General features: G+C 54.5%; 2 protein-coding genes across 2 annotated transcripts in view; both read right to left on the reverse strand.

The window, feature by feature from the left end:
• Nucleotides 1–775, reverse strand: part of ago3a (argonaute RISC catalytic component 3a) — a 21795-nt gene extending 21020 nt beyond the window's left edge. The window contains 1 exon segment of the mRNA XM_067237509.1: nt 259–775. Within this exon segment, the coding sequence (XP_067093610.1) occupies nt 259–277 (19 nt within the window). The 5' untranslated portion in view covers nt 278–775.
• Nucleotides 776–3127: 2352 nt separating this feature from the next.
• Nucleotides 3128–23037, reverse strand: ago1 (argonaute RISC component 1). Its single transcript, XM_067237163.1, has 19 exons — nt 22918–23037; nt 18203–18389; nt 14324–14444; nt 13144–13325; nt 12820–12956; nt 12423–12557; nt 10811–10898; nt 10439–10586; nt 10122–10241; nt 9927–10049; nt 9654–9787; nt 9091–9275; nt 8838–8997; nt 8634–8724; nt 6114–6308; nt 5721–5855; nt 4635–4736; nt 4286–4485; nt 3128–4163 (listed from the first exon to the last, which is right to left on the reverse strand). The coding sequence occupies exons 1-19, from the start codon at nt 22940–22942 to the stop codon at nt 4055–4057; spliced, it is 2577 nt and encodes an 858-aa protein (XP_067093264.1). The 5' UTR covers nt 22943–23037; the 3' UTR covers nt 3128–4054.
• Nucleotides 23038–23544: the final 507 nt, after the last annotated feature.

Here is a 23544-nt window from a genome sequence, read left to right on the forward strand (position 1 = left end):
CACCTGAGCACGAGGCGTTAACCCCAACCTGTCCAGAACGTGCGTCAACTATGATTAATCGTGACTAACCTCGGGGCATGAAGCGGTTACGTTATGTATTCCGTTAGCTAGCTAGCCTACCTACTTCAGCGACTAGTCTTTTTTTTTGCTGTCCTGAGTAAAGACAGTGGTTTCGCTGCTCGTGTTGAAATGTCATGCAAACAAGTTGATAATTTGGGAGATGTTTAGCGTTTTTCACCACTGTATTTGTACACTTACCTGTAGTTCCGATTTCCATTCATGAGGTCCCTGTCCGGATCCCTGTCCGGATCACAATTGTCAAATGTCAGGGACTGTTGCTTAGTTGAATCCGGTACCTCGGCGGAGACACTGCGCCTCACGGCGCTAGCCGAAGTCTCTCGCGAGCTCCCTTATAGAACTCTTTCTGTCAAAACAGGCCCCGTCTAACCGTTTCCAGTGTCCGGTTGGCCGGGGGTTGTCAGGGGGTCTTCCGTGTCCCTGGGTCTGCCCAGTCGTTCACACGGCCAAAGTATCCAATCAGCTTTCACTGCCACGGCGATAGTTGCTTAACGACAGCGGTTCTAGCTAAGCTACCTAACGGCTAGCCAACTACTGCGAGGAGAGGACGGGAAGACACTGTCAAGATATCATAATAGTAAATTAATTAGACTTTGGCTGAAATCTCACCCCTCCACAGAAAACAAAAAGACAATGTAGCTAGACCCAGTACCCATAGACTGGGGTAATTAGCAAGCTAACGTTAGCTAGCTCGAATTCTGACAGACGACGGACACTTTATTTGCTCAAAATCCGCTGTCGCGAGCTTGCAGCCGATAACGGTGTGTAGTGTTCCACCGTAATGTCTCCCCAGATGTCAGCTGTCATGCGGGCACTCTTGTTGTAGTAGAGCTGTCAAGCGTCGGTTGTATTCCCCGATAATGTCAGATTTTTTTGCCCGGTTGACAGTGATCAACTCTGCGGGGCTCTGGCCAGCTAAATATGGAGAAGTTGCCTTTCCGACAGGAAGAGGTGGGCTCTTTCTAATACGTCGGTTTGGAAGCTCCTAACTCCGCCTTTACTCAAGAACGATGTGATAAAAACGCATTTATAGCAATGTATTTTACAAATGTCTTGGCAAATTAACGATTGACAAAATATTGTTAGGCTAACTATAAAGTTATCCAGCGTGTATACTTTCATTGCTGAGAAACGAATGTGAATCATCTGTCAACTCTGATCATCATCAGCTAGAAAACTCCAGAGTTTAAGCTGAACTATGGTCGTAACAATAACCTTTCAAACGTCATCGCACTGTGTACTTGTTGTGGGTGTGTAACTCATAAAAAGAAAAACAAGTTGATAAAAAACAAATTTATTTTCTTTAAAAAATAACCCTCCCCAACAGAGTGCTCATACTATTACATACACAAAACGGGTTGCTTAAATTTTCTTTCATGTTACCTATTGGGAAGTGCTATAACATGGACTGTTGTTGTGGTCAGTGGTTTCATATTGCTTAGTCAGTGAGGCTGGGTGGGTTGGACTCCTGTCCACGCTATGCTCCATGATGGTGACTCCATCTCCTTCCCCTCACAAGGTGCTTGTGGTTTCAGTAAAGAACTGCATCTGAAGCAGAGCTTGAACCTTTTAAACCTTTAACACAGACTTAGGGAGTTCAGATGCGGCCCTGCTACTAGTGAGCCAAGATAGGTTACATGACAGGTTATATACAAATCACCTTAAATATGAGTATCAGTAAAACCGGGTATACAAAGGCATTTTGATTACCAAGTTCATGATTCAAAATTCAAAATATGCATTTCATCAAATCTCTATAACCGGCCACTCAACTTAAAGGGGCTCTACAAACCTCAGTGAGCTCTGCCTTTCAGGGCTTGAGGCAAGAGGGAGATTAGATGTCTCCTCAGCGCCCTCTTCAGGAAACACTGACACTACACACAATAATACAGAAACTAAACAAAAACGGTCTTGAACCGTTACACAATCGAGGCATGACTGACAGGCAGAAGAGCGAAGGGGCTCCTATCTCTATGGAACTGAAATAAGGTGGCTCAGAATATCCAGTCATTTTAAAATAGTTACATGCATTTCATAAAGCCAGAAAAGTGACCAAAAGTGAAGGCAGGAAATATGAAGTGAGAACCCCGGAGACCTGTGGGATACGCCCCAATCTGTGTTGCCCATGCACACAGCGCACCAATAGGGAGCGAGCACCACAGCCCTGGGGGCGGGGCAGAGGGTGAGGCATGGAGGTGGAGGTGCTATATGGGGTGGGGGGCAAGTGCTCAGCCTGCATGGGGGGGCACAGGGGTGTGCTTGTGTTGGCGCTGTCATCTGAGCATTGTAGTGTACAGACTTATGCATGTGTACACAGTAGGAGAAAGAGCTTTGTACAAACTGGGCTGAGGCAATATGTGTGTGTAGGCGTGTGTGCGTCATCTCCTCTCACGGTGAGGGAATGTGTAGTGTTGTAGGGCGCTGAATGTGTAGTGTTGTAGGGCGCTGAATGTGTAGTGTTGTAGGGCGCTGAATGTGTAGTGTTGTAGGGCGCTGAATGTGTAGTGTTGTAGGGCGCTGAGGCTGCACCTGTCTGACTCCTACAATCAAGAGCTGACCTTGGACTGCTTTCTCTTCTCCTGGCTCACTAAGCTCAGAGTTAGCAGTCTGTGTGTGTGTGTGTGTGTGTGTGTGTGTGTGTGTGTGTGTGTGAGAGAGAGAGAGAGGATCTCCTTATTGTGAAGTAACACAAACTAGGTAGATTAAAAGTGCCTCATAATTTCCTTGAGAGAAACAAATTCAGAAACAAACAGCTTTTTTAAGTGCCCCGTTCCTACTGGTTGGCATCAGATTTGTCTGGTTAAAACGCTGGTTTAGGTGCATGGCTATAACTGATAGACGCTATGCAATGGTCCCTCTATCGGTTTCTATGGTCGCCTACAGGCTAATTCTCTAAGGGACTCCCCAACCTGCACAAACAGTGCAGCAGGACTTGTTCCTGTGTCTAAGACACACTACACCTATGCTGACAGAGCCCAGAAAGCTAGCCTTCCTCAGGAACTACTGGCAGCTAGCCTTCCTCAGGAACTACTGGCAGCTAGCCTTCCTCAGGAACTACTGGCAGGTGAAGGCCCTGTGGCGTCTACATGCTAACGCTAAGTGCTAATGTACCACACACCTTCTTTTCAAGGCCATTTACAAAAATAACTTCATTTGAAGAAAGAAAATAAGAAAGTAACAACATAAGAATGCCGTTCATGACACAAAGTTAAAAGTATGTGTGTGTTTCCACTGGTCTCCCTAGAGGGCCACACTCACGGCTCTGGAACACTGGCATCTGCCACTCGGATGGGTATAGAGGCAGCGATGTGGTGGCAGTCAAAATAGTTTTCCCCCCAATATCTATCTCTTTTTTTTGCGCCTGTTTTTCTCCGCTCCGTATTGCATACATAGGAGTGTAAAAGGTAGCATACACTACAATAATTATAACACCTACTTTTTAAAAAGTACAACAAAAACAGAGCCTTAGTCCTTGTGAAGTAAAAACCGAATGCCGGTGATGACAGGTATCATGGAGGCCAGGGGCCAGGGGAGTGGCTGGGGCACCACAGAGGCCAGGGGCCAGGGGAGTGGCTGGGGCACCACAGAGGCCAGGGGCCAGGGGAGTGGCTGGGGCACCACAGACCTGGTAACCTGGGAGGGAGCTGGGTCACAACTGGAAAGAAGATATCTGTGGTGGGGCCAGGGGTTGAGAGGGGTGCGTGTTAGATTGTGTAAGTGTGTCTTTGAGAGTCAAGGGAGGAGGTGGTGTGTTGTGTGTGTGAGAGCATGGATGAGGTGGAGTGTGAGGAGGTGTTTGTGTGTATAAAGGGAGGAGGTGGTGTTGTGTGTGTATGTAGGGTGTGAGGAAGAAGCGTTTGTGTGTGTGTGTGTGTGTGTGAGAGAGTAGGTGGTATAAGAGAAGGAGGGGTGTGTGTATGAAAAAGAGAGAGATGGAGACAGGAGGTGTGTGTGTGTGTGTGAGGAGGAGGGCTGCTCAGGCGAAGTACATGGTCCTCAGAGTGTCGTGGTGAATCTGCACGGCCTTGGCCAGAGCCTGGGGGTCCCGGCCGTTGCTCTGTCCAGAAACATGGCTGCCCTCCCCGCTACACAGGACACAGAAACACCAGAGTTTAAAGGTCATGGTATGTACACCCCTCCTCACAAAACACTCACCAGACCTTATGGAAGGTCAGCAACCGTTTCCACACAGTGAATCCGGGCTCACCTGTCGTGCTCCTTGTCCACCAGGTGGTAGCGGGCGCGGAAGGCCACTAGGCGGGCATAGTAGGCTGGCGCGGGGATGGAGACTGAGCGCGTGCAGCGCACATAGGTGTGGCACAGCTGGTAGGTGAGGATCTGCAGCTCGTCAGCAGTGAAGCGATTGTCGTCCCAAAGGACGTAGTAGTGAGAGGGGCGACTGGTGCCCTGGGGAGAGATCACAACACCACTAAGAGGCTGACCCTCTTCTCTGATGCACTCCTGTGTCTTGGAAAACAACAGGAACTCATTCTGTTCCTTTGTCCAAATGAGATGTCCCAGAAACCCCACAGCACCTGCATCAAGGCCAGTCTCACCTGTATGCCTGCGTGGCTGCACAGGTAGAAGTCAAACTCGAAGGGGTGTGTGATGCTGGTGTCCACTGTGGTCCCTGCTGGGATGTTTCCACTCTTCCCAATCTGGAGAGAAGCAGACGGGCAGCGAGACGTCAGCACGCGCTAGGACACTAGCTAGGACGCTAGCTAGGATGCTAGCTAGGATGCTACCTGGGACGCTAGCTAGGATGCTAGCTAGGACGCTAGCTAGGACGCTAGCTAGGACGCTAGCTAGGAGAGTTGTACCAGACAAGCTAGCTAGGACACTAGCTGGGACACTAGCTGGGACACTAGCTGGGACGCTAGCTGGGACACTAGCTAGGACGCTAGCTGGGACGCTAGCTGGGACGCTAGCTAGGACGCTAGCTGGGACGCTAGCTGGGACACTAGCCAGGACGCTAGCTAGCACGCCAGCTGGGACACTAGCTAGGACGCCATCTGGGACACTAGCTAGGACGCTAGCTAGGACGCCAGCTGGGACACTAGCTAGGATGCTAGCTGGGACACTAGCTAGGACACTAGCTGGGACTTTAGCTAGGACGCTAGCTGGGACACTAGCTGGGAAACTAGCTGGGAGTGTTGTACCAGACAAGCTAGCTAGGACACTATCTGGGAGGGTTGTACCAGACAAGCTAGCTGGGACACTAGCTGGGACACTTGCTGGTAGAGTTATACCAGACAAGCTAGCTAAGACACTAGCTGGGACACTAGCTGGGAGAGTTATACCAGACAAGCTAGCTAGGACACTAGCTGAGACACTAGCTGGGACACTAGCTGGGAGAGTGATACCAGACAAGCTAGCTAGGACACTAGCTGGGACACTAGCTGGGAGAGTTATACCAGACGAGCTAGCTAGGACACTAGCTGAGACACTAGCTGGGACACTAGCTGGGAGAGTGATACCAGACAAGCTAGCTAGGACACTAGCTGGGACACTAGCTGGAACACTAGCTGGGAGAGTTGTACTGTAATAGAGAAGCTTGTTAGGAAACTAGCTGGGAGAGCTGTAACAGAGTACCTAGCTGTAGTAACACAAGCCACACAGCAGCATCCTCTGTGATAACTCACTCTCTCAGACTTGTCGGCACAGAACAGCCTGGTGTGGTGTCTCTTCTGCACCACGATGTAGGTGATGCCGGGCTGGTAGTCCTTCTCCAGCTTGATGCAGGCATCGCGAATAGCCAGCAGCTCATAGTGGAGGATCTAAACAGAGAAAGCACATTAGCCGTGTTCAAATTCGCCCCCCTCGTTCACTCAACTATTTAAGCTAGTTAGCCTGTAATTTTGCGACAGTTAAGTTAGCTACTGTACATGGCGTCGACCAGTTACGTTTGAGCGTCGACGCAAATTAGTCTTCTAAACACAACTATTTTAAATTATGGAGCTAGGGCTAAGTGTTATTTGTTATGTTCCGGTCACGTTAAAAAGATCAAAATGAGAGAAGGAGAGAGAGAGAGAGACCTGGGGTAGTTGGCCCTCCGGAACTCCGTCCCTGTAGAAGATGATCCTGGTGGGTTTGAAGCGGGTCGACTTGTAGAACTGGATCAGCAGCTCTCTCACCATGTAGGAGAGGTCCTCGATGATCTCCTGCCTGGGCCTCTGGACCCGAACCGTGGCACAGTACCGGCTGGGGTGGGCATCCATACTGCCTACCACCTGGAGGGAGGGGAGAGGACAGGAGGGAGGGGAGAGGAGGGAGGGGAGAGGAGGGAGGGGATGAGGCACAGAGAGAGAGAGTGAGGGAGAGATATGAGACAATTGGAGTGCTCCTCTGCATGTGTGGTTAATCTCTATCCAGTTCACATCCATGTAGCATCAGCGCCCCCAGAAGAGATGAAGAGGGGGTGGGGGAAGATGACACCAAAAGCAGACACAAACACACACATCGCTTTTCTTCTCTTTTCTCTGTCTGACTCAACCGCCTGTCATTATCGCCTGGCAACCACACAGCGAACCACAGCAAGGCGGGGAGTTGTGGGATGGGATGTTTTGCAGTGACGTCATTTCCTCCTCTCATGAGTCACCACTGAGCCATTCTCTCCACCCCACCCCTGCCTGTTCCTTTCAACTCCTCCGTGCCTCCACCCCACCCCTGCCTGTTCCTTTCAACTCCTCCGTGTCTCCACCCCACCCCTGCCTGTTCCTTTCAACTCCGTGGGCGGGGCCACATCAGCACCGAGCCCGTGGGCGGGGCCACATCAGCACCGAGCCCGTGGGCGGGGCCACATCAGCACCGAAACTTCTACTAAGTAGCCGGTCTGTTGCTCCTGCTGAATGACACACAGCTGAGCCTCCGCCCTGAGAGACTGTCTGCCTGACTGCCTCAGGTCTGGTGTAGGGTTAAGGTGACTGTCTCAGCAGTGATGGAGGGTTAGAGAGAGGCCTACTTACAGCAGTGATGGAGGGTTAGAGAGAGGCCTACTTACAGCAGTGATGGAGGGTTAGAGAGGCCTACTTACAGCAGTGATGGAGGGTTAGAGAGGGGCCTACTTACAGCAGTGATGGAGGGTTAGAGAGAGGCCTACTTACAACAGTGATGGAGGGTTAGAGAGAGGCCTACTTACAGCAGTGATGGAGGGTTAGAGAGAGGCCTACTTACAGCAGTGATGGAGGGTTAGAGAGAGGCCTACTTACAGCAGTGATGGAGGGTTAGAGAGGCTTACTTACAGCAGTGATGGAGGGTTAGAGAGGGGCCTACTTACAGCAGTGATGGAGGGTTAGAGAGAGGCCTACTTACAACAGTGATGGAGGGTTAGAGAGAGGCCTACTTACAGCAGTGATGGAGGGTTAGAGAGAGGCCTACTTACAGCAGTGATGGAGGGTTAGAGAGAGGCCTACTTACAGCAGTGATGGAGGGTTAGAGAGGCCTACTTACAGCAGTGATGGAGGGTTAGAGAGAGGCCTACTTACAGCAGTGATGGAGGGTTAGAGAGAGGCCTACTTACAGCAGTGATGGAGGGTTAGAGAGAGGCCTACTTACAGCAGTGATGGAGGGTGAGAGAGGCCTACTTACAGCAGTGATGGAGGGTTAGAGAGAGGCCTACTTACAACAGTGATGGAGGGTTAGAGAGAGGCCTACTTACAACAGTGATGGAGGGTGAGAGAGAGGCCTACTTACAGCAGTGATGGAGGGTGAGAGAGGCCTACTTACAACAGTGATGGAGGGTTAGAGAGAGGCCTACTTACAGCAGTGATGGAGGGTTAGAGAAAGGCCTACTTACAACAGTGATGGAGGGTTAGAGAGAGGCCTACTTACAACAGTGATGGAGGGTGAGAGAGAGGCCTACTTACAGCAGTGATGGAGGGTTAGAGAGAGGCCTACTTACAGCAGTGATGGAGGGTTAGAGAGAGGCCTACTTACAGCAGTGATGGAGGGTTAGAGAGAGGCCTACTTACAACAGTGATGGAGGGTTAGAGAGAGGCCTACTTACAGCAGTGATGGAGGGTTAGAGAGAGGGCTACTTACAGCAGTGATGGAGGGTTAGAGAGAGGCCTACTTACAGCAGTGATGGAGGGTTAGAGAGGCCTACTTACAACAGTGATGGAGGGTTAGAGAGAGGCCTACTTACAGCAGTGATGGAGGGTTAGAGAGGCCTACTTACAGCAGTGATGGAGGGTGAGAGAGGCCTACTTACAGCAGTGATGGAGGGTTAGAGAGAGGCCTACTTACAGCAGTGATGGAGGGTTAGAGAGAGGCCTACTTACAGCAGTGATGGAGGGTTAGAGAGGCCTACTTACAGCAGTGATGGAGGGTGAGAGAGGCCTACTTACAGCAGTGATGGAGGGTTAGAGAGAGGCCTACTTACAGCAGTGATGGAGGGTTAGAGAGAGGCCTACTTACAGCAGTGATGGAGGGTTAGAGAGAGGCCTACTTACAGCAGTGATGGAGGGTTAGAGAGAGGCCTCCTTACAGCAGTGATGGAGGGTTAGAGAGAGGCATACTTACAGCAGTGATGGAGGGTTAGAGAGAGGGCTACTTACAGCAGTGATGGAGGGCTTCTTCCCGTCCCCAGCAGGAGGGTGGGTGACGTCGGCCCCCAGGAAGATGACAGGCTGCTGGAACACTGCAGATCTGGGGAGATAAGGGGGGGGAGTGGGGGGGGGGGGGGGGAGAGGAGGGGTCAGTTTACAGACATGAGCACCAGGATCACAGAGATGCCCATAAGGCAGACAGGAGCCAGCTACCGTTGGTGAGGCACCAGGATGTTGTTGATGCCCCCCAGCTTGACGTTGATCTTCAGGCAGAGGTTGGAGAGGGTCTGGGGGGAGGTCTTCACCACGTTCTTCACCTGGACGCACTGCGTGGCCATGCCCAGGAGAGTGTCTCCCACACGCTTCACCTCCGCTACAGGACCAAACAAGCAGCGTTAGAGGCACCGTAGTCCCAATGCACAATCTGTCTCTACGCACAATCTAATGAGGACGTGTTGACTGGTACCGTAGACGGGGGTCTTTCCAGGCAGGATGACGATGATGAGCTGCAGGCCAGAGTAGGTGTTCTTCAGGTGTCTGAACATGGGCTCCACGCTGTCGGCCCCCTGGGCGTACTTACAGAAGCAGGGCTGGCCCTGGATGGGCATCCCAGCATCCTTGGAGATCTTACGCAGCTGGTCGGTGAAGTTCCTGGACAGTAGAGACAAGAAACTGATGCTTAGGAAATGTATACAAGTACCTGTCGGTCTCTCTAGAAGTACCAGTTTGTCTCTCTTTCTCTCTCTCTCTACAAGTACCAGTCTGTCTCTCTCTACCGAGCCTGTCTACCTGCCCTTCATGCACCTGTCTCTGGTCAGGACCATCTATGACAATGTCCAAGGACAGTCTTTCGTATTCCTCCTTCTCTGCATAGCAGCTTTAGTTTTCTCTGTTCGCACTATAAAAAACTCTGACCTCTGAGAGACTTTGCAACAGGTATTATTTCCGTGTCTTTGGTCTACAGGTCTGTTTTACAGGACTAGAAATGGACTTAGATCCTAGAGCCGCCCGTGTCTCTCCAGGTCTTACTTGAGGACCTCCTCCCTGCACTGCTTCTGGGGGGCGAAGCAGGCGATGGCCCACACTTTGATTTCGATGCCATTGTAGAACTGCTTCCCCCTCATGTCCCACACACCCTGGTTGGGAGTGGCTATGGCGCGGTTCTGGAGAAAAGAAGAAGGAGGAACCGTTAGTCTGTTGAAATGGTTAGCTGCTGTCAAGGTTAGCCACTGACAGGGTTAGCCGCTGGCAGGGTTAGCTGCTGAGGGAGATGAGAGTCGTTGGGTAGCAGTTTTGCCTCACCCGGCCTCCGTACTGCAGGATCGGAGCAGGAAGCACCCGGCCGGTCACCTCCGCCATGTCATCCTTCACCTTGATTCCAAACTCCTGGATGTAGGGGTCCAGGTTGAAGTTGGCGTTCTTCATCTGTGGAGAGACGAGACGTTAGCCTCAGAGCAGCTGCAGCGCAGCCTCCAGCCACCACGGGGCGCTCCTCACCAGTCGGCTGATCTCCTCCTGTCTGTCGGGGGCAGAGCGAGCTGTGGCTTTGATCATGGTGGAGGTCTGATTATCTGTCAGCTTCTTGATGCACCGCTGCCCTGCTACTATGTTACACACCTGCAGGGAGACACACACACACACAGGAGACCCAGTGTTTAGGTAACAGAACAAGGTGTTGAGAGTGTGGGTCAGAGCAGAACAAGGTGTTGAGAGTTTGGGTCAGAGCAGAACAAGGTGTTGAGAGTGTGGGTCAGAGCAGAACAAGGTGTTGAGAGTGTGGGACAGAGCAGAAAAGAGTTCCTCCAGGGCCTCACCTCCAGGGGCAGGTAGGTGTGCTTCTGCTCCTGGCCCACCTGCAGGCAGGGCAGGTGGGGGTATTTCAGCTGCAGGTTGTACTTCTGTTTGAAGTACTGGGCTACCGTACATTCTACAGTCTGGCCACTCTCAAGCTGCAAGGGGAACCTGGTGGCGGGCAGAGCATATGTCACATGATCAGGAAGTGAGCATCAGTCACATGGGTTGCTGGCTGACATCCCATAATAACATTGTTCCTGCCAATAAGCTCCCCTCTCTACATCACCCAGATTCTACATCACCCAGATGTACATACATAAAGTAAGACTAGGGATAATCAAGGACACAGTGGATGTGTTTGTGTGGAGGCGTGAGTGACGCTGGACGCTCACGTCTGGTGGCTGGCCGGGCGCCGAGTAACGTTGCACACACGGTACTTCCTCTTCATCTGACCGCAGTGGGTCACCTCCACCTTCAGGCCTGGCAACGCCCACCGACAGCGGGGCACAAACACACGCACGCACGTACACACACACACACACACACACGTAGACATACAGGTACACACAGATAAGACTCCACACAGACTCAGGGACAGCAGGGTACTAACTCACACTGGAGATACTAACCCACACAGACTATTATGGAGTTAGATTAGTTTCATAATTCACAAACAAACGTAACGCGATTCACAAATGCATTTTTTGTAAAAGATATTCTCTGCAGCCCATCAGATGTCTCTTCCAATTTTAGCCAATCACAGCTAGCTTGCTAAACATTAGCCTAGGAAACACTTAAAATGACTAAACATGGATCCTGCCATTCTCACGTATGATAATCATCTTAATAAGATTAACAAGCAATATTTCACCTACATGCTACCAGACGACATTGCTCGTGATCTCAAGGAGACAATGTCCGTTATTTTGGCAGGCTGTTGTAGTCCACATAGACACGTTAATGTGATTGGCTAAAATTGGAAGAGACATCTGATGGGCTGCAGAGAATATCTTTTAGAAAAAAAGCATTTGTGAATCTACGCGCATCAGGAAAGTTCCAAAAATCCACACACAAATGCAGGGATTTGTAACTTGTGTTTGTCAGGTTGCAAACAAATCTAATGGGGTCATTTATTTGTGAATCACAAAATACATTTGTGAATTGTGTTACATTTATTTGTGAATCACAAAATACATTTGTGAATCGCTTTACATTTGTTTGTGAATTATGAAACTAATCTAACTCCACAGATTATAACCCACACAGATTATAACCCACACATATTGTAACCCACACAGATTATAACCCACACAGATTGTAACCCACACAGAATGTAACCCACACAGAATGTAACCCACACAGATTGTAACCCACACAGATTATAACCCACAGAGATTATAACCCACACAGATTGTAACCCACACAGATTATAACCCACACAGATTGTAACCCACACAGATTGTAACCCACACAGATTGTAACCCACACAGATTATAACCCACACAGAATGTAACCCACACAGATTATAACCCACACAGATTATAACCCACACAGATTATAACCCACACAGATTATAACCCACACAGAATGTAACCCACACAGATTGTAATAGACACCCCAGGAAGAACCCCAAAGAAGCACCAGTCTAGCCTACCGAGGTCCCACTAAGAAATCTAAGACATCATTTAGAAGTAGGACATTCTGGATGAGTAACACAAACAGTGGTCTGTCTCCCCAGTACTATGAACTCAGTCTGAATCTGGGGTGACCATGGAGACAGGGAGGAACAGAGAGGGCACCGAAGAGGAGGTGAGATAAGGAGAAGATAATTGAGACAAGATGAGAGGCACACATGAGGAGCGAGGTCTGGAAGTGAGGGAAGACAGAGGAGACTAAAAGGGGGTGAGGAGGTGAGGGAGGAGTGAGGATATGTGAGAGAGGGGATGGAGGGTGGAGAGGCTGCATGGTGTGTTGAAGGTACTCACTCACTGTTCAGTGGCCCACCTTTGATCTCCTTGGTGAAGCGAACCCTCTGGGAGTCGGTCAGGGTTTTGGGCTGTTCGTCGATGTTACGGATGTCCAGAACCTCACACATGAACTCAATCACGGGCTGGGCCTTGTAGAAGGCTGTGGCCGACACTAGGGGGCGACAGAGCACAGAAGGGGCCCTCAGCACTGGTGTCTGGTAGCTGATATGTGGTTACTTTACTCTGTCTCTGGAAAATACAAACTGAACTCTGCCCTTCTGCTGTACTTGCTATATGCCTTATTTGTACCTCGCTTCCCATAAAAGTGTCTGCTAAGTGAATACAAGTGCCAAATCAATCATTGACTGACTTAATGGTCACTCTCTGTCAGGAGGTAAGATCTGGATTGGTGACATCATCCTGGTGTGACTCACCGTCGATGTTGAGCATCATCTTCCACATGGCCGGCCGTACGGACTGGTGGAAGCCAAACCAGACCTCCCGGCCCCCACCCAGGGGGTGGTAGTACCCCTCAGGGGGGGAGAAGAAGGAGCGCCCCACCGGAGTGTACCTGGTCAGAGGGAGACGGGGGGGTCACGGGGGGGTCACGGGGGGGTCACGGGGGGGTCACGGGGGGTCAGGATGACTCGGCATGACCTCAGGGTTTCCAGGAAATCTGCCTCATCTGAACGTACGGGAAACGCTATACAGGGTCAGAGTGTGCGTGTGTGTTTATGAGTGTGTGTGTGTGTGTGTACCTCATAGAGGCTAGGTGTCGCATGGCCACGTCCAGGGCCTGGACTGAGTCCAGAGGCACCGGGAGTCGTCCACTGACTAGCGTCTCCTGTAGCAGACGCCATGACACCTTGGCCAGCCAGCGGATAGACACCTTGAAGATGCGGTCCTTCCCCTCACCTGGGATGGTCACCTCAAAGTCCACCTGCACCGGGGGGGAGGGCGAGGAGACAGGGGGGAGGGCGAGGAGACAGGGGGAGGGCGAGGAGACAGGGGGGAGGGCGAGGAGACAGGGGGAGGGCGAGGAGACAGGGGGGAGGGCGAGGAGACAGGGGGGAGGGCGAGGAGACAGGGGGAGGGCGAGGAGACAGGGGGGAGGGCGAGGAGACAGGGGGGAGGGCGAGGATACAGGGGGGAGGGCGAGGAGACAACGGGAGGGCGAGGAGACAGGGGGAGGGTGAGGAGACAGGGGGGAGGGCGAGGAGACAGGGGGGAGGGCAAGGAGACGGGGGGAGGGCGAGGAGACAGGGGGAGGGCGAGGAGACAGGGGGGAGGGCGAGGAGACAGGGGGGAGGGCGAGGAGACAGGGGGGAGACAGGGGGGAGGGCGAGGAGACAGGGGGGAGGGCGAGGAGACAGGGGGAGGGAGAGGAGACAGGGGGGAGGGCGAGGAGACAGGGGGGAGGGCGAGGAGACAGGGGGGAGGGCGAGGAGACAGGGGGGAGGTCGAGGACACAGGGGGGAGGGCGAGGAGACAGGGGGGAGGGCGAGGAGACAGGGGGGAGGGCGAGGAGACAGGGGGGAGGGCGAGGAGACAGGGGGGAGGGCGAAGAGACAGGGGGGAGGGCGAGGAGACAGGGGGGAGGGCAAGGAGACAGGGGGGAGGGCAAGGAGACAGGGGGAGGGCGAGGAGACAGGGGGGAGGGCGAGGAGACAGGGGGGAGGGCGAGGAGACGGGGGAGGGCGAGGACAGGGGGGAGGGCAAGGAGACAGGGGGGACACAGGGGGGAGGGTGAGGAGACAAGGGGGAGGGCAAGGAGACAGGGGGGAGGGAAAAGAGACAGGGGGGAGGGCAAGGAGACAGGGGGGAGGGAAAAGAGACAGGGGGGAGGAGTCACAGGGAAGGGGTTAGAATAGGTGGGGTGGGTGTATTTTTGAAGCACTCTGCGAATCCACCATTCATTTTCCAGCCGCCAGTACACACCTTCTCACTGCCGATAGGGAGAGCTAGCACTGTGTAGATGTTCTTCTTCCCATCGTACACAGGCTTCCTGTCTCCAAACAGCTGAGGCTTAAAGTGCTGCACCATATACTCCACCACCTCCCTGCAGGGGGAGACAACGACACACACACACAACAGGCAGGGTCATTACCGCACCATCGCCTCTCACACACACAGAGCAGGGTCATTACCGCACCATCGCCTCTCACACACACAGAGCAGGGTCATTACCGCACCATCGCCTCTCACACACACAGAGCAGGGTCATTACCGCACCATCGCCTCTCACACACACAGAGCAGGGTCATTACCGCAGGGTCATTACCGCACCATCGCCTCTCACACACACAGAGCAGGGTCATTACCGCACCATCGCCTCTCACACACACAGAGCAGGGTCATTACCGCACCATCGCCTCTCACACACACAGAGCAGGGTCATTACCGCACCATCGCCTCTCACACACACAGAGCAGGGGTCATTACCGCAGGGTCATTACCGCACCATCGCCTCTCACACACACAGAGCAGGGTCATTACCGCACCATCGCCTCTCACACACACAGAGCAGGGTCATTACCACACCATCGCCTCTCACACACACAGAGCAGGGTCATTACCGCACCATTGCCCTCTCACACACACAGAGCAGGGTCATTACCGCACCATCACCTCTCACACACACAGAGCAGGGTCATTACCGCACCATTGCCTCTCACACACACAGAGCAGGGTCATTACCGCAGGGTCATTACCGCACCATCGCCTCTCACACACACAGAGCAGGGTCATTACCGCACCATCGCCTCTCACACACACAGAGCAGGGTCATTACCGCACCATTGCCTCTCACACACACAGTAGCACAACAGACCTCCCAAATAAATTACACCCTATCAGGATGCTCGTTTCCGGGGTAGGAGTTGGTTGGTTATTATTGATCATTCAGGACACAGCTGGCGTGAGGGATGAGTGGGGTGTGGGGGAGGAAGAGGGAGGTGGGTATGGGGGAGTGAGGTGGGGGAGGAGGAGGGAAAACAACAGAAGGTTCAGGGCCCCACACCTCAATAGAAGCTGCCTTGCACTTCACATTAGCGAGGGGGAGGAGAGCCAACTGAAAGGGAGAGGTCACCAGAGTTTGACCCCTGGGTTCCTCCTAGGAGCCTTTGTCCGACCCTGGGAGTAGACCTTTGCCCCCCAGAACAAACCCCAATCCCTCCCCTGCCCCATCCCTCCCCTGCCCCATCCCTCCCCTGCCCTCCCCTGCCCCATCCCTCCCCATCCCTCCCCAGCCCCATCCCTCCCCAGCCCCATCCCTCCCCTGCCCCAGCCCTCCCCTGCCCCATCCCTCCCCTGCCCCATCCCTCCCCTGCCCCATCCCTCCCCTGCCCCATCCCTCCCCTGCCCCAGCTCTCCCCAGCCCCATCCCTCCCCTGCCCCAGCCCTCCCCTGCCCCATCCCTCCCCTGCCCCATCCCTCCCCTGCCCCAGCCCTCCCCATCCCTCCCCTGCCCCATCCCTCCCCTGCCCCATCCCTCCCCTGCCCCAGCCCTCCCCTGCCCCATCCCTCCCCTGCCCCAGCCCTCCCCATCACTCCCCTGCCCCAGCCCTCTCCATCCCTCCCCTGCCCCATCCCTCCCCTGCCCCAGCCCTCCCCTGCCCCATCCCTCCCCTGCACCATCCCTCCCCTGCCCCATCCCTCCCCTGCCCCATCCCTCCCCTGCACCATCCCTCCCCTGCCCCATCCCTCCCCTGCCCCATCCCTCCCCTGCCCCATCCCTCCCCAGCCCCAGCCCTCCCCATCCCTCCCCTGCCCCATCCCTCCCCTGCCCCATCCCTCCCCTGCCCCAGCCCTCCCCAGCCCCATCCCTGCCCCAGCCCTCCCCAGCCCCATCCCTCCCCTGCCCCAGCCCTCCCCTGCCCCATCCCATCCCTGCCCCAGCCCTCCCTGCCCCAGCCCTCCCCTGCCCCAGCCCTCCCCTGCCCCATCCCTGCCCCAGCCCTCCCCTGCCCCAGCCCTCCCCTGCCCTCCCCTGCCCCAGCCCTCCCCCAGCCCTCCCCTGCCCCAGCCCTCCCCTGCCCCAGCCCTCCCCTGCCCCCATCCCTCCCCCAGCCCTCCCTGCCCCAGCCCTCCCCTGCCCCTGCCCCAGCCCTCCCCCAGCCCTCCCCTGCCCCAGCCCTCCCCCAGCCCTCCCCTGCCCCATCCCTCCCCTGCCCCAGCCCTCCCCATCCCTCCCCTGCCCCATCCCTCCCCTGCCCCATCCCTCCCCTGCCCCAGCCCTCCCCTGCCCCATCCCTCCCCTGCCCCAGCCCTCCCCATCACTCCCCTGCCCCAGCCCTCTCCATCCCTCCCCTGCCCCATCCCTCCCCTGCCCCAGCCCTCCCCTGCCCCATCCCTCCCCTGCACCATCCCTCCCCTGCCCCATCCCTCCCCTGCCCCATCCCTCCCCTGCACCATCCCTCCCCTGCCCCATCCCTCCCCTGCCCCATCCCTCCCCTGCCCCATCCCTCCCCAGCCCCCAGCCCTCCCCATCCCTCCCCTGCCCCATCCCTCCCCTGCCCCATCCCTCCCCTGCCCCATCCCTCCCCTGCCCCAGCCCTCCCCAGCCCCATCCCTGCCCCAGCCCTCCCCAGCCCCATCCCTCCCCTGCCCCAGCCCTCCCCTCCCCTGCCCCATCCCATCCCTGCCCCAGCCCTCCCCTGCCCCAGCCCTCCCCTGCCCCAGCCCTCCCCTGCCCCATCCCTGCCCCAGCCCTCCCCTGCCCCAGCCCTCCCCTGCCCTCCCCTGCCCCAGCCCTCCCCCAGCCCTCCCCTGCCCCAGCCCTCCCCTGCCCCAGCCCTCCCCTGCCCCATCCCTCCCCCAGCCCTCCCCTGCCCCAGCCCTCCCCTGCCCCTGCCCCAGCCCTCCCCCAGCCCTCCCCTGCCCCAGCCCTCCCCCAGCCCTCCCCTGCCCCAGCCCTCCCCACCACTCCCTCCCAGGGCTGGGACGCCGTTTGTTAGTTAATCAGGTAAGTAGGAGGGAGAGGGAGAGAGAGGGGGCTGTACGAAGGGCTGCTTTTCTGGGTCAGGACTTTTTTTATGGTCGGAAATAAAACAGCTGAGTTCCACATTTTTGGTCTTGAGCCAATAAAACAAATGTAGACTCAGTCTGGTGTGAGGGCTGGTGTGTGGGCTGGTGTGTGTGGGCTGGTGTGCGGGCTGGTGTGAGGGCTGGTGTGAGGGCTGGTGTGTTGTCTGGTGTGAGGGCTGGTGTGAGGGCTGGTGTGAGGGCTGGTGTGAGGGCTGGTGTGAGGGCTGGTGTGAGGGCTGGTTTGACGGCTGGTTTGACGGCTGGTGTGAGGGCTGGTGTGAGGGCTGGTGTGAGGGCTGGTGTGAGGGCTGGTGTGTTGTCTGGTGTGAGGGCTGGTGTGAGGGCTGGTGTGAGGGCTGGTGTGTGGGCTGGTGTGATGGCTGGTTTGAGGGCTGGTGTGAGGACTGGTGTGAGGGCTGGTGTGAGGACTGGTGTGAGGGCTGGTGTGAGGGCTGGTGTGATGGCTGGTGTGATGGCTGGTTTGAGGGCTGGTGTGAGGACTGGTGTGAGGGCTGGTGTGAGGGCTGGTGTGTGGGCTGGTGTGTGGGCTGGTGTGAGGGCTGGGGAATGGGCTGGTGTGAGGGCTGGTGTGAGGGCTGGTGTGAGGGCTGGTGTGTGGGCTGGTGTGAGGGCTGGTGTGATGGCTGGTGTGTGGGCTGGTGTGAGGGCTGGTGTGTGGGCTGGTGTGTGGGCTGGTGTGAGGGCTGGGGAATGGGCTGGTTCCTTAATGTAAAGTGCTGCTATGCAGTTACATGGTGGTTAACATAACCTTCAGGTTAAGTGTTTCAGTACCTGTTGACTCTGCGAGGACACTTGTCAGGCTTGATGTCGACCTCATAGTGGAAGACGTCCATCTTGGGGATCTCCACCTCAAAGTAGTTGGCCAGCAGCTTGATGGGCTTGCCCACAGTACCCATGCCCGGACGCCGGGGTGCCTGGAACACCTGCTGCAGGGGGGGGGGGAACGGCCCCCCGGGGACTGGGGGAGGGAGGGGAGGAGGAGACGAGGGAGGAGGAGACGAGAGGGTAGATAGAAGAGGTGAGGAGAGCAGGTAGGGAGGCGGCAGGTAGGGGAGGAGGGGGGCAGATAGGAGATACGGGTAGGTAGAGGAGGAGGAAGGCAGGGAGAGGAGGACGGCAGGGAGAGGAGAGGAGGAGGCCAGGGAGAGGAGAGGAGGAGGGTAGGTAGAGAAGAGAGGAGGAGGCCAGGGAGAGGAGAGGAGGAGGGCAGGTAGAGAGGAAAGGAGGGCAAGTACCGAGGAGAGGAGGAGGGTATGTAGAGAGGATAGGAGGAGGGCAGGGAGAGGAGAGGAGGAGGGCAGGTAGAGAGGAGAGGACGGCAGGTAGAGGAGAGGAGGAGGGCAGGTAGAGGAGAGGAGGAGGGCAGGTAGAGAGGAGAGGAGGGCAGGTAGACAGGAGAGGAGGAGGGCAGGTAGAGAGGAGAGGAGGAGGGCAGGTAGAGAGGAGAGGAGGAGGGCAGGGAGAGGAGGAGGGCAGGTAGAGGAGAGGAGGAGGGCAGGGAGAGGACGACGGCAGGTAAAGAGGAGAGGAGGAGGGCAGGTAGAGAGGAGAGGAGGAGGGCAGGTAGAGAGGAGAGGAGGAGGGCAGGTAGAGGAGAGGAGGACGCAGGTAGAGGAGAGGAGGAGGGCATGTAGAGGAGAGGAGGACGACAGGTAGAGAGGAGAGGAGGAGGGCAGGTATAGGAGGAGGGCAGGTAGAGAGGAGGCAGGTGTGAGAGAAAGAGGGCAGTGAGGAGGAGAGAGAGATGCAGTAAAGATAGCAACAGGAAGTCAAGCAACAGGAAGAGACGGATGCAGAAGAAGGATGCAGATGAAAAGTAAAACGATTTATGAAGACAGGAATATGTTGAGAGGAGGGGTGAGAAGAGAGGGGGGAGAGGAAGGGAAGACGAGAGGGGGGAGGGGGGAGCAGAAACCAAGAGATTAGGGAGGAGAGGGAGGGTGTGAATGAATGAAAGGGGACAGAAAAGAGGAGTAGTTGAATGAGAGTTAATGGACAAGGGGAGAACGAGAATACATTAGTATAATGCTCTACTCAAGGCCAGGCAGAGATAGAGAACAATATAAATAATAATACAGTTTTCAAGATAAAAATCGAGTTAGTCTGCATCCAGCTAAAATTACATAATTTAATTCCACATCTTGTTTGGGAGCTAGCTGGTGATGTTACTGTGAATACCACAGGGAAAAAGGACACACAGATTAATTCCAGATGACCACTACTTTAGAAGGTGTTCCTGGAGAACACGTTTAATAAAACAACAAGTAGCAGAGAGCCTACAGAGGTCTACCTGCTGCCTACAGAGGCCTACATGCTGCCTACAGAGGCCTACATGCTGCCTACAGAGGCCTACATGCTGCCTACAGAGGCCTACATGCTGCCTACAGAGGCCTACATGCTGCCTACAGAGGCCTACATGCTGCCTACAGAGGCCTACATGCTGCCTACAGAGGCCTACATGCTGCCTACAGAGGCCTACATGCTGCCTACAGAGGCCTACATGCTGCCTACAGAGGCCTACAGCCAGCGGCCTGCCATCTGAAGAGGTAGCAGTTCAGCATATTTACACAAAAAGTTGTTCATCTAAGTTCAGGAGTGGGAGGAGGTCAGATAGGGGGTCCTGCTAGATTACAAGCCTGCCATGACTCCTGTCTGAGGGGCCTCAGACCTAACCTCTGTCTCCCCTGAGAACAGACCCCACCACAACAAAGACCCCAGCTGCCCTGCTCCTCACACACACACACACGGGGCCCCCAACATTCCCAGCCTCACCATGGAGACACCACAGCAACATAGTATTGTCATGGAGATCAGGATACCCACGTGAGTGTTAGGGTGTGTGTGTGTGTGTGTGTGTGTGTGTGTGTGTGTGTGTGTCTGTGTGTGTGTGTGTGTGTGAGGGGGGAGGTGGTGATAGCCGGACAAATAAAAATGGTCGTTGGGGGTGGCAGCAACGGTAGGGAGAGTTCATGTTTCCACATTAGGCTCCTGTCATCCATCTGTACCTGAAGCTGTGTCTCCTACCCTGAGTGAAGGGTCAGCGCTAGCTGTGTCTCCTACCCTGAGTGAAGGGTTAGCGCTAGCTGTGTCTCCTACCCTGAGTGAAGGGTTAGCGCTAGCTGTGTCTCCTACCCTGAGTGAAGGGTTAGCGCTAGCTGTGTCTCCTACCCTGAGTGAAGGGTTAGCGCTAGCTGTGTCTCCTACCCTGAGTGAAGGGTTAGCGCTACTGTAGCTGTGTCTCCTACCCTGAGTGAAGGGTTAGCGCTACTGTAGCTGTGTCTCCTACCCTGAGTGAAGGGTTAGCGCTAGGCTTCCACACGGCTCTGTAGACCTCCACACAACTATGTAATCCTCCATATAGCTATGCAGTCCTCCACACAGCTAGCTAATTAGCTCTCCATACAGCTGGCTAGCACTCCACACCGCTAGTCCTGCGGGCAGGATAACACCATCCCACATTCCTGGGAAGACGACAGGCACTGAGGTTTGTGTGAAGTATCGCTGCAGCATCACATACCTCAACAGTCACGACCAGCACAGACTATACTTGTGTGCAACGTGTGTGTTTCTGTGCTCACGTGCACTACACACATGTGCTCACACACACACACACACACACACACACACGTCTCTCCCATGCCAGGGGAGGCAGATGGTGAGAAGTTGAGCCAGGACATCCCCAGACAACAGCAGTGTTTCCCTGGACTAAACAGTCCCCTGCTTTCAGAAGCTGCTTCCCCTGTCTGCACACACTGTCCTGTCTCTACTGCCCCATCTCTACCCTACTGCCCCGTCCCATCTCTACTGCCCTGTCTCTACTGCCCCACCTGGTATCTACTGTCCTGTCTTAACTTCCCCATCTCTACTGCCCCGTCTCTACTGCCCCATCTCTACTGCCCCGTCTCTACTGCCTCACCTGGTCTCTACTGCCCAATCCCATCTCTACTGCCCTGTCTCTACTGCCCCATCGCTACTGTCCCATCTCTACTGCCCTGTCCCATATCTACTCTACCGCCCCATTCCATCTCTACTGTCCCACCTCTACTCTACTGCCCAATCCCATCTCTACTGCCCCACCTATACTCTACTGCCCAATCCCATCTCTACTGCCCAATCCCATCTCTACTGCCCCACCTCTACTCTACTGCCCCACCTCTACTCTACTGCCCCACCTCTACTCTACTGCCCCACCTCTACTGCCCCACCTCTACTGCCCCACCTCAACTCTACTGCCCCACCTCTACTCTACTGCCCCACCTCTACTCTACTGGGTGAAGTATCTTCTCTTTCTAAATGTCTGATTTCAGCTGTGAAAAAACATCCTAGTCAAATTTCCAGCCTCAGTCTTGATGAGAGCTAGGACTCCATATGGGACTCCATACGGGACTCCATACGGGACTCCATACGGGACTCCATACGGGACTCCATACGGGACTCCATACGGGACTCCATACGGGACTCCATACGGGACTCCATACGGGACTCCATACGGGACTCTGGTGCTCAGAAATCTTTAGTTGAGATATTCAGACTGGCCAGACTGTGTTCCAAACTACCATGTGTGTACTAACTAACTTATGACATAACCACTCATCATCATCAAACCAGCTTCTTAAACTGAAACCTTTTCAGAAAACCAACCACATTTTGAAGCGGAAGAAGTTTCTTATTGTGCATTCTATAGACAGACTGGACTTTAGTTCACCCAGCAGGGGAAACCAGATCATAGTGATGTCTATAGAGTTTTATGACCATTCAAGCAAGTCAGAATCTTATCAACATGAATAGGCAACATCGTGGCGGCAGAGGACATTAAAGCTTTTCACGCTATCAGAAAGCAAACTATTAAAGGGAAAGTGCTGGCTAATTTAACATCCAGGGACGTCACATCCATAACATAAGCAGGTGCTGTTCCACAATGGGAATTACATGGGAATAGTGCCAGGTCAAACACATTTTGTCATGGGAAAGATTTCTTTTCCTTTTATTTTTTTACATTTTTGGTTGAAGGAAAATCTATTATTTAAAAGTCGACTTCGACAGGCAACACACTGCTGCCTCTTTTGCCGTAAAGCCTTGCCACGCTGCGGGGGTCGTGGGGCTGTGTTTGGGCTGTGTGGGACTTGGAGCCAGCTGCTGCGGTGGTAGAAGGCGGGCTTTACCTCGTGTATCCTTGCTAGAGATTCCCACGACCCCGCTGCCCCCGCCCCTGACCCTGTACATTGTCAGTGGTCCAAAAGACCCGTCTCTCGCTATAAATTCAGATAACTAATTCTGTTGAGTGCAAGAGATACGCCTGAAAAGAGCCGACAGCGCGTTAACGTATGGTTTTAGACCCCAATCTCAAATTCACCTCTGGCTTCTGTGATTCGAGGCCAAGGTGCCCCAATTTCAAATTCTTGAGATTTCTGGTCGTAATGATCCATCTTCATGATGTTCACATCTCAAATACCACCATTGAAATTAAGAAAGAGAGAGAGACCTACCAGCGCCTGACGGTCCCGGCTCCATCCCATCCACTTGGCCGTGCCGTTACTAGCTAGACCAGGGTTCTGTGGCCACAGCGCCGGCCCCGCAGGCTGGAAGCGTTTCAGACTTCCAGCCCCCTCTCCTCTCCCAACAGCCTCCCGTACTCGCTGTACCCCCGCCCCCTGCCCCTACTGGAACCCCCAGACCCGCACGGTGAACGACTGTAGCTGTGTAGGGATCCAGGTGCAGTTGTCAGAGAGATGGGTAGAAGCTGCTCTCCTCTCTTCTGTATTTGGCGTCGATATAAATCAGCAGGGCTGGAATGGTCGTATTGTTCCTGCTAGTCTGATCTACTCCTGCTCACCGTTCGAGCAGGATTCTTCAGCGGAACAAAAAAGGCCAGCCCTCACCCCTAATTCTGAAACTTCTTCTCCGCCCTTGATGGATGTAGAGCGATCATGTTGCAGTCGCCCTCCAACGGTTGGCGGCCGTAAGGGATTGAGCGACTGCACATGTGACATGCAAATATCAAGTGGCTCGAGATCCTCAGCGTGATATATAAAGATAATTACGTCTCACGTATCCCTGTTAAAACACAAGCAGTGTCCTTTTTTCTATAAGATAAAAAAGTATGCTATATTTTT

This window comes from Osmerus mordax, chromosome 6 (genome assembly GCF_038355195.1).
Source record: "Osmerus mordax isolate fOsmMor3 chromosome 6, fOsmMor3.pri, whole genome shotgun sequence".
Taxonomy (NCBI): domain Eukaryota; kingdom Metazoa; phylum Chordata; class Actinopteri; order Osmeriformes; family Osmeridae; genus Osmerus; species Osmerus mordax.

What these genes read in the sequence shown, in the direction of transcription:
- ago1 (XM_067237163.1), bottom strand. Translation starts at nt 22,942, where the DNA reads ATGGAGCCGGGACCGTCAGGCGCTG. An exon ending in TGGAAAGACCCCCGTCTACG is followed by an intron (nt 8,998 to 9,090) that starts GTACCAGTCAAC and finishes TTGGTCCTGTAG; the next exon opens with CGGAGGTGAAGCGTGTGGGA. An exon ending in GTGCCGACAAGTCTGAGAGA is followed by an intron (nt 4,737 to 5,720) that starts GTGAGTTATCAC and finishes GCTTCTCTCCAG; the next exon opens with ATTGGGAAGAGTGGAAACAT.